Source organism: Hordeum vulgare, chromosome 5H (genome assembly GCF_904849725.1).
Source record: "Hordeum vulgare subsp. vulgare chromosome 5H, MorexV3_pseudomolecules_assembly, whole genome shotgun sequence".
NCBI lineage: Eukaryota > Viridiplantae > Streptophyta > Magnoliopsida > Poales > Poaceae > Hordeum > Hordeum vulgare.
This window is the reverse complement of record NC_058522.1, coordinates 459,445,533-459,455,274: the sequence shown is the minus strand read 5'-3', so window position 1 is coordinate 459,455,274 and position 9,742 is coordinate 459,445,533. Positions and strand designations below refer to the sequence as shown.

General features: G+C 47.1%; 1 protein-coding gene across 2 annotated transcripts; it reads right to left on the bottom strand.

Moving 5' to 3' along the window:
- Positions 1-5,884: 5,884 nt before the first annotated feature.
- LOC123398640 (bZIP transcription factor TRAB1-like) lies at positions 5,885-9,591 on the bottom strand. Of its 2 annotated transcripts, none has more exons than XM_045093091.1 (4): positions 8,410-9,591; positions 8,141-8,212; positions 7,453-7,482; positions 5,885-6,420 (listed from the first exon to the last, which is right to left on the bottom strand). In XM_045093091.1, the coding sequence occupies exons 1-4, from the start codon at positions 9,331-9,333 to the stop codon at positions 6,343-6,345; spliced, it is 1,104 nt and encodes a 367-aa protein (XP_044949026.1). In that variant the 5' UTR covers positions 9,334-9,591; the 3' UTR covers positions 5,885-6,342. The 2 variants fall into 2 exon arrangements, with proteins under 2 accessions (XP_044949026.1, XP_044949027.1); XM_045093092.1 differs by having other exon boundaries at positions 5,885-6,417.
- Between the last annotated feature and the right edge of the window lie 151 nt (positions 9,592-9,742).

Sequence of the window (9,742 nt, the reverse complement as noted above, 5' to 3'; positions counted from 1 at the left end):
TCTTTCAAAATATACGTTGACTTTGTTTAACAAGCCTTGAACATTTTTTAAATACGTGTTCCAGTTTTTTTAAATACATGTTCAACATTTATCCAAATACATGTTAGTGTTGAATATTTCTAAAATTTGCAGCAAACTTTTTAAATATATGTTGAATTTTTTTAATACATGCGTTGATAGTTTTATTTTAAGAGTCACAAAGATGTTTTTATATTTTCTTGGACATTTTTTAACACATGTTGGGAGTCATATTTTTAAATGTGTGGCATTTTTAATGCCGTGATTCTTTATGGTACAAAGCTTTTCTGCAAACTACCTGAACAATTTTTAACATTTGCACAATTTTTTTAAAAAAATTAATAAACCAAAAATTAAAGTGCTACCATTTCTATAATGCGACGAACATTTTTTGAACGCTACAAACATTTATTAGCGCCTCTAGAACCATAATAAACTATTTTTTTTATCATTGAATCGTTTATTTCTGTTGAAAGTTAAAAGCAGGTTAATTCTTTTACACACGTCTTTTTTCAGTTGGTCGAAATCCATTATGCGGAATAGGTGTCACATCGTCCTTTTTTTTCCATGCTTTTGATATTCTTCCTGTTGCCTTATCTTTCCTCTATCTTTAAATAGTAGATATTTTCTTCCTGGACAGCTTTTGACTAGTAACTCTTGGTTGCAGGTCAGGGGTGTCCTGCTATCTACTTAACCGCTAGGCAAAGAGGGAGGAGCCTGGAAGCGAGCGTTTATTGAGGAAGAGAGAATCATCCAGACAATGAGAATTCACATTTCTTAAACAGCTAGTTTATAAAGACGAGTGTTTTCTATCAGCCTCTTGCACAGAATCTACAAGGTTCTTAGATCGAATGAGCGCTTTGTTAAAATTTGCATGACCAAAATTTACACTGCATGATCATTTTTGAATCTGTGGTGAACATTCCTAAAAAGCCATGAACAATTTTTTTAATGTGTGAACAACTTAATTTTTTAGCATGTGAATATTTTTAAAATGTTAAGATCATTTTATCAATGGTATAAACATTTTTAAATGTGCGAATATTGCATATTGAACATTTTCCAAAACTCAAATAAAATACATCACGCTTCGGTAAGATAAATAAGTGTAAGAAAAAAAGCAAAGAAAGAAATGTAACGAAGTAACTAATTTTACTCGACCGACACACTATAGTCCCTCTTCAGGGGAGGCGTTGCGGCCCTATTTCGCGCCCTAGAGAATGGGTTATTGGATCATGATGGCAACGGGGCAAAACTCGTTGGGTTTTGCTTGCCCATCCCCGTCCCCGTGAGAGAAACACAAAGCCGTCCCCGTCCCCGAAACCTTGCGTGGGGACAAATTTTTGCCCATCACTGTCTTCGTCGGATTTTCCTTACCACGGAAAACCTATCCCTGACAGTGATCACAAAAAACAATAGCAACATTTGGGTGGCGGCACCACGTGGTAAGCAGATGTGTGAGTGGGCTTAAGATTTTAGTGTCTGGATCCACCGTGGTAAGAGCATCTCTAACAGACCCCATAAAAATAGACTCTTAAACGCGTATAAGGGGCACTATAAATCGTTTTTATGGTGCGAAATTGCCCCTACCGAAACAGACCCCGTAAATAAAATGGTATCCCACTATAGCCTTTTTTTTTCTTTTTTTCCTCGCGTCCCAGCGAGTCCATCTCTCGCCACGGCGTGCCTCGCCCTGGCGCCCCGGCTCGCACCGGCGCCGTCCGCCTCGCCCCCTCCTCGTCCCGGCATCGCCCATTGCGGGCCACGCATGTAGTGGAGGACCCAGGCGCCGCACGCCCTGACCGCACACTCCCTAGTGTGCCCGCCCATCCCCGATTTGAGCCCGGCATTGCCTGTCGTCGGGCGCATGTTCCGTGATGTGTTCTCGCGAGATATCCCACCTCTGCCTCACTCTTCTCTGGTGCCGCCCACCCTGATTCGGTCCGCTGGTGGCCTGCTCCGTCCTGCTCGTGGACGGCCTCACCTCAGCAGTGGAGGTCGCAATTCGGTCCGGCGACGACAAATTCCGACGTGCAGCGGCTTCTTCCACGTGCGGCGACAGATTTCGGTGAGTTCCACATACATTCCAGCCAGTTTCACGGCGGCGTGTCTGCTCCGACGAGGTTTGACCGGTTTATGGGTTGAACTGTATATTGCCTTCGAAGTGTACATATAAGAGCATCTTTAGCCACGATTTGCAAATTCGGACCCTCAAACGCGCCCAGTCATTGATCGGGCGTGTCCCCTATTTGTCCGTCCGTGCAGTCATACTTCTCATTTTCTTCCTCATATGTCCGGTCACTTGCATGTGATTGGTGAAGAGGAAGAGAGAGAAAGAAAAGAATGAATAAAGAAAAGAAAAAGGTGCTCCGGGTGTGGTCACGTCCTATCTCGCGGAAGGGTCCCCTATATGAATGAACATATAGGGACGATATGAAGGGTCCGGTTGGATCACTTTTTTTCTCTCTCCTGTCCGGTCACTGATCGGGTGCATCCGTGAATGTATGAGAGGTCACTTGAGGGGTCCGACTATAGATGCTCTAAGAGCATCTACACCCGGACCGCTCAAATCCGGCCGCTGAAACGCCCGTGGACACGCCCAGACATGTTCTCGGACGCATCCGGAGGGCCCTCATATTTTGCTCCGTGCATCCACATACCTCATATACGGACTATCAAATCCATAAAAAGCCATGCACGTCGATCATCCTACAAATTGTCCGAATTCAATAGTTTTAAACAAATGCAAACGATAGCATAGTTCAACCAAACGAACATGCCAAAATGAAATCAATGTACGACCGACAAGTGTTGTCGGATCATTGGTCGGATGAGTTCGTCCATGCGTCCTCCTCCGCCTGGGCATCTACCTCCGCCTGCATCCGGGCTGCCTCCTCCGCTTGCATCCTGGCAATGATCGCCGCCTCCACCCGGGCTTCCTCCACCGCGTGCATCCTGGCTGCCTGCTCTGCTGCACCAGCCGTAGTCGCCCTGGCCACCTCCAATGCTCTCAATCGTTGATCTCTTTTTGTCGCTGCCGGCGACGGCGCAACTTACGGGCGATGTTCTCCGGCTTGCAAGACAAAGCAGAGGAAGGCCCGCCGACGGACGAGGCAGACTGCGTCTTCGTCACGGCGGTTGGGGATGGGGTGGAAGACATCACGGTGGCGGATCGGTACAGGTGATGGGGATGGAGAGCAAGGGTGCCCGACGACGAGGGGTCGGACGCGGGAAATGTTGCCATGCGGCGGTGTTGGAAATATGCCCTAGAGGCAATGATAAAATAGTTGTTATTATATTTCCTATTTCAAGATAATCGTTTATTATCCATGCTATAATTGTATTGAATGCAAACATAAATGCATGTGTGGATATATAGATAAAACTATGTTCCTAGTAAGCCTCTAGTTGACTAGCCAGTTGATCAAGGATGGTTAAGATTTTCTGACCATATACAAGTGTTGTCACTTGATGACTGGATCACATCATTGGGAGAATGATTTGATGGACAAGACCCAAACTATAAACGTAGCATGTGATCGTGTCATTTTGTTGCTATTGTTTTCTGTGTGTCAAGTATTCATTTCTATGACCATGAGATCATGTAACTCACTAACACCGGAGGAATACCTTGTGTGTATCAAACGTCGCAACGTTACTGGGTGACTATAAAGGTTCTCTACAGGTGTCTCCGAAGGTGTCCATTGAGTTATCATGGATCAAGACTGGGATTTGTCACTCCGTGTGACGGGGAGGTATCTCGGGGCCCATCGGTAATACAACATCACACATAAGCCTTGCAAGCAATGTGACTAAAGTGTTAGTCATGGGATCTTGTATTACAGAACGAGTAAAGGGACTTGCCGATAACGAGATTGAAATAGGTATAGGGATACCGACGATCAAATCTCGAGCAAGTAACATACCGAATGACAAAGGGAATGGTATACGGGATTATATGAATCCTTGGCACACAGGTTCAACCGATAAGATCTTCGTAGAATATGTAGGATCCAATATGGACATCCAGGTCCCGCTATTGGATATTGACCGGGGAGTGTCTCAGGTCATGTATGCATAATTCTCGAACCCGTAGGGTCTGCGCACTTAAGGGTCGGTGACGTTTCGGTATAGTTGAGTTATAGGTGCTGGTGATCGAAGTTTTGTTCGGAGTCCCGGATGAGATCACGGACATCACAAGGGTTTCCGGAATGGTCCGGAAACAAAGATTGATATATAGGATTGTTGCATTTGGCTTCCAGAAAGATTTCGGGAGTGACGAATGGGTTCCGAGGTTTTACCGGGAGGGGTCACCCATCCAGGAGAGAGCCTAATAGGCCCATGGGTGGTATACCAGCCCTTAGTGGGCTGGTGTAGCCAGCCCAATAGGGCTATCTCGACCAAGGAGAAAAAACAATGCAAAAGGAAAAAAAGAGGAGGTGGGAAGGAAGGAAGGGACTCCTCCCTCCAAACCGAATTGGAGGAGGATCCCTCCTCCTCCCACTTCGGCCGACGCCCTAGAGGCTCCCTTGAGCCTCAAGGCTAGCCCCTCCCCTCCTCCTATATATACTAGAGGTTTTATGGTTTTTGAGACACAACTTTGCCACGTGCAACCCTAAACCTCTACTTCGTAGTTCTTCCATTAGATCGGTTTTCTGCGGAGCTCGGGTGGAGCCCTGCAGGAATAGATCATCACCTTCACCGGTGGGCCGTCACGCTGCCGGAGAACTCATCTACTTCCCCGTCTCTCTTGCTGGATCAAGAAGGCGGAGATCGTCATCGAGCTGTACGTGTGCTGAACGCGGAGGTGTCGTCCGTTCGGTGCTAGATCGAGACGGATCGTGGGACGACGGTGATTTGAATCACGAAGCTCTTCCACTACATCAACCACGTTTCTTAACGCTTTCCACTTAGCGATCTACAAGGGTATGTGGATCCGATCTCCCTCTCGTAGATGAACATCACCATAATAGGTCTTCGTGTGCGTAGGAAATTTTTTGTTTTCCATGCAACGTTCCCCATCAGACGGGAGGAGGAGGAAGGGTTTGGGGGATTTGGTGCAATTTATGATAGAGTTGAGGTGTCGGGTCCGACGTGGCGGGCGGGCTCGGGCGCGCTAGAGCTCCCACATATCCGCCTCATATCTGGACTGAAAATGAAGGATGTCGGTCAACCCGAGCGTTTGGGCCGGTTTGAGAGGCCCGTCTGGGTCGATTTTTTGTGACCGGGCGGCCTGTCCCGGCGTTTGAGAAGGATTGGGGGGTCCGGCTGTAGATGCTGTAAGGTATTTACGGATTGATTTACCGTGCCCCTTATAATAAGTTTAAGCGTCGAACAAGTTTTATAAAATCTGTTAGACCCGTTTTTCAGACCGCAACTGTAAATACCTTGTTTTTCTATATGTGTTTGACCAGTCTACGGGGTATACTAGAGATGCTCTTGGCTACACCCCTATTCTATGCCCGGCCAAACGGGAATTACAGGCTGTCACTACTTTAAAGCACAACTTGACAAAACAAGCTTCACAAAGAAAAAAAATCATTTTATTCTTAAAAAACGATACTAAGAAAAATAAACAAACTTCACCAAAAGTAAATTCAACCAACAGACGGTCTGGGCAGGTCTGAAAACTCAGATGCGATCTCTCAGAGACCGAAAGGATATCCGATGCCGCATCTACATCCCTGTTAGCATATGCGAATGAATGATCCTATACCATTACTCTGATACACTATGCCCGAATTTCAGGCACATTCAGTTAAAAACGCGCCTAATACAACGCCAGGCAATTAAACCAGAGCAGATATAGCAATGCATTCAAAAACCCGACAAGTCTGTCTATCCCGTTGAACCCATACCGCAAGCCTGAAACCACAACCAACAGGATATATAAACTTCGGTTGACTAGCCAAACATGAAGCCGGGTGCAGGACGTTTCTTGGATCCCTTGACTTACTTACATCGACCTCTGAATCTCAAATCCGACTTTATCTTAAATCTCTAATAAGGACAAAGTTAGAAGAAGAAGAAGAAGAAGAAGAAGAAGAAGAAGAAGAAGAAGAAGAAGGCTAATGTTATGCAAACCCAGACAAGCTCTACACACTAGATTCTGAAGGACAACTGCCAAATTACAGCGGTTCTTACTTACGGCTCCCCTCCTCGACTACACACTAGCCTACAGGTCAGCGGTCTCTGAAGCAGCACGAGAAAGGAAACTAGAAGGTCAATCAAGCACAGGTCTGGTCCATCATCGGTTTACAATAGAGCAAATTATATGTACAAAGCAGGTAGACCGGCGGAATGTCGATGTTGACTCCTTGATCCTCACCAGGGCCCGGTCAGCGTTCTTCGCAAGCACTGCCTCTTCTTCCGTCCAAACTGGTCCTTCATTTCAGGGGCCTGCTGGAAGTCAAATCAATTTCCCGTCAGTAAAGAGATTTTGGATTTCTAGCATCTCAAATTTTCAGATTCTGTGTGGGGCTACTTCTAAAATCATACCGACCAACAGAACAGGATGTCTTTTTGTGAGAAAAGATCCATATGTCGTTAACTAATTCATTTTCATTTGAGCAGAGTTTGCAAACTTTGCTTAAATTTCAAATGTAGATAGACAATGCACTTCAGAATAACATATGAACAATTTAAATAATATACCTTTTCATTCCAGAAATAATTGATCGAAGTTTGAGACTCCAAATTATAATTTTTGGTACAAGCTTTAATGTCACACATTTCGTTCTTTATGTGATAGTTTGTTTAAAATGAAATTTGATACTTAATTAAATATCTAAATACTATTAGTAGATTCGACCTTTTATACCCTAGATGTGACACTGAATCTCTGAAAAGGAATACCTCGTTTAATTTTATCTTTCTAATTTATTAAAACATATGTGCATTATTCTGCAATTTACTCGATTTAAGAATTTGTAACATGCTGAAGGCCCCTGTCAGCACCCCACCGACTTCAACACCACGCATGTGTCAGGTCAAAAAACTTAATAATTTCGAGAATTCAATTAAATCTTAGAAAAATAATGTCTCTTGTTCTAACTCTGAATTTATTAATTCTAATCTATAAATTTGTAGAATAACATTCTAAAGATCAACTTAGTCCTAAACTAACATTGACATAGAAAGTACAGTTTAGAGTTGAGGAATTTTTGGGTTTCACCTAAAAGAAATGGTATATGCAGCTACTGATGTTATAAAAGCATGCTTAGTAGTGCAGCGTCTAACTCAGCATCCATAGGAAAAATGGAAAAATAATGCTTAGTACTGCGGCGTCTCACTCAGCCATCCACAAGAAAACGGAAAACGCATGCTTAGTGACGCCCATCCATAAGAAAATGGAATGTACCAAACAACCGGCTAAATTGTTGATCCATACATAGAAAGAGGAAGGTTTGGGATCAACTACAGACAATCAATTACCTCTCTTTTCTGCATTTTCAGTATCTCGGTCTGCATGACGATGAAAAGAAAGGATTAGTACTGTGTTCGCTATACAAGAGCTATTGTTCTTGTTTTAAGTATGGCATTATTGTCCTATTTACTGAGATTTTGGTAGTCATCAACAATATCTGATATAATCTAGGAGAATAAGATCAGTACAAGTTACAACAACATGAATTGTGAGCATGATATCCTGCTTTGCGGTATTGTGACATGCGTGTGAAAGAGTGCCCCGTTATGCACGAACAGATGCTACATTGGATGACCATATAACCGAAAACATATTTGGGTGAAATTAGATGCAACGCTTCCAAATATGAGACTACAACCATCACCCTGAAAATTGATTATGGAAATTACTGCGACAACAGATTATTGTGAATCTAAAATATCAAAGGTTAATGAAAAAGAGACTGAACATTCCACACTTAGGTCCAAAGAATGGAATGTTTCTGACAAAGGGGTTGTACCAAGATAAAAGGAACAGGCCACGGTGAATGCTTCACCAATCACCACGAACACTCATGGACAAAACAAGCAAAATAGCTAACAGTGGGGTCTACCGGGTGAAACTATCCACTTCAGAGTGTGTATATGCTATAAATCCTCTACACAAAATGCACTGAAGCTGCACATTTAGCATGTCAGTGGTTTGCAGAAATGCTACCTGTTTCTTCACCAGTTCCTCGTTCAGATCCTTGAGCTTCTGAACCTCAGCCTCCAACTCCATTGTATAAGCCTGTGCAGATAAGGAAATTGTTACCAAAACAGGAAATTCCAGCAGATGTTTGCTTACAAAAACACGGGGAGGAGCGACTCAGCTTTCAGACTGAGTCATCTGCAATGGTATTTCTATATATGATCATATTTCCAGCTCAACATGGCTTCAGGAGCAAGTAAGAATGCACAGATTCATGTAGAAAATGCTAAAAATACCTGCTTGCGGGCGCGGGACCTGGCGGCGGACTCCCTGTTCTTGATCATCCTCCTCTGCCTCCTCTCCACCACCTTCTCCACGCCGCCGCCGGTCCTCCTCCCCCTCACAATCCCCTCGAACGAGTACGGCATTGGTTCGGACGGCGATGAGAGATCCTCGCTCCCCTTGCTGCCGGAATCAACCGGCTTGACCGCAGTTTGCACAACCAGGGGGGCGCCGCCCATACCGAGTGCCCTCGGCATGAGCCCATTGCCCAAGGCCAGATCCCCCATGGCGACCGGCGGGAACCCCAGCGCCGCCGTACCGACGTCGTTGGCGCTCGGGAAATTCCCGTAGAAGGTAGCGCCTTTAGGGGCAACAGGGACCGGCCGCGGCTGCATGGGCGGGGGCGGCACCGCAGGAGCGGTGGGGATCTCTCGCACCACGCCGGCTTTGACCAGGAACTCCTCGAGGGTCATCTCCCCGAGCGTGGCCTGCCGATGGGGCTGCGGCTCGGCACCCTCCGCCCCCACCGGAAGCGGGTCGTCGCGCACGAGGTTGCGCCACACCTCGTCGACCGTCTTGGCGCTGAGGGTGCGGGGCAGCGTGAGGGAGCCCTGGCCCTGCAGCGACATCGGCGGCGCGTCGGCGCCCGCGCCCGAGGCCGAGGCAGCCATGGCCTGGCTCTCCTCGGCGGTCCAGATGCTCCGGAGCAGCTCGTCCATGTTCATGGAGCTGAAATCCTTGCCGAGGTCGCCGCCTCCGACGCCGGCGCCCCCGCCGAGCGTGCTCTGGAACTCCTCGAACGTCAGGGAGTAGATGGACCCCTGCCTCGTCAGCGACGCCCCCTCCGCAGCCGGCCTGCGCTCCGAGGACGACCCGCCGTTGCTGCTCCTGAAGTCCATGACCCCCTCCGGCCCTCCCCACCTGCCCTCCTTCAGCATCAAACGGACACGGACACGGACACCGGCAGATAATTCGCCTCAAATCGCACCGGGTCACATGCGTTTCTTGGAAAGGCTGGAGACGGGCGAGAGAGATGGAGAGAGTGGTGGGTGAGAGGCGGGGCGAGAGTGAGACCTGGGCGACGACGACGACGACGACGACGAGGAGTTTGTTGCGGTGCGGGTGTGAAATATGTGTAGCGGCGCAGCGCAGCGCAGCGCAGAGGATCCCCGTCGTGGGCAGCGCAGTGGGGCGGGAGGGAGCGCCCCGGTGGTTAATACTACGTGGCGGGCTCCGGGGGCATCGACGGGGACCTGCGAGCCAATCAGCGCGTAACGCGTGGAGGCGCTGGCTCCGTCAGTTGCTGCGATGGCGGCTTCCTCCGGACAAAAATATCTCCGAGGCCAG

Bases quoted from the DNA above. Each gene is read 5' to 3' on its own strand.
- LOC123398640 (XM_045093091.1), bottom strand. From the start codon at position 9,333: ATGCTGAAGGAGGGCAGGTGGGGAGGGCCGGAGGGGGTCATGGACTTC. The intron at 7,483-8,140 runs GTAGCATTTCTG...ATCGTCATGCAG, and splicing joins AGGAACTGGTGAAGAAACAG to ACCGAGATACTGAAAATGCA. The intron at 6,421-7,452 runs GTAATTGATTGT...TTTGACTTCCAG, and splicing joins TGAAAATGCAGAAAAGAGAG to CAGGCCCCTGAAATGAAGGA.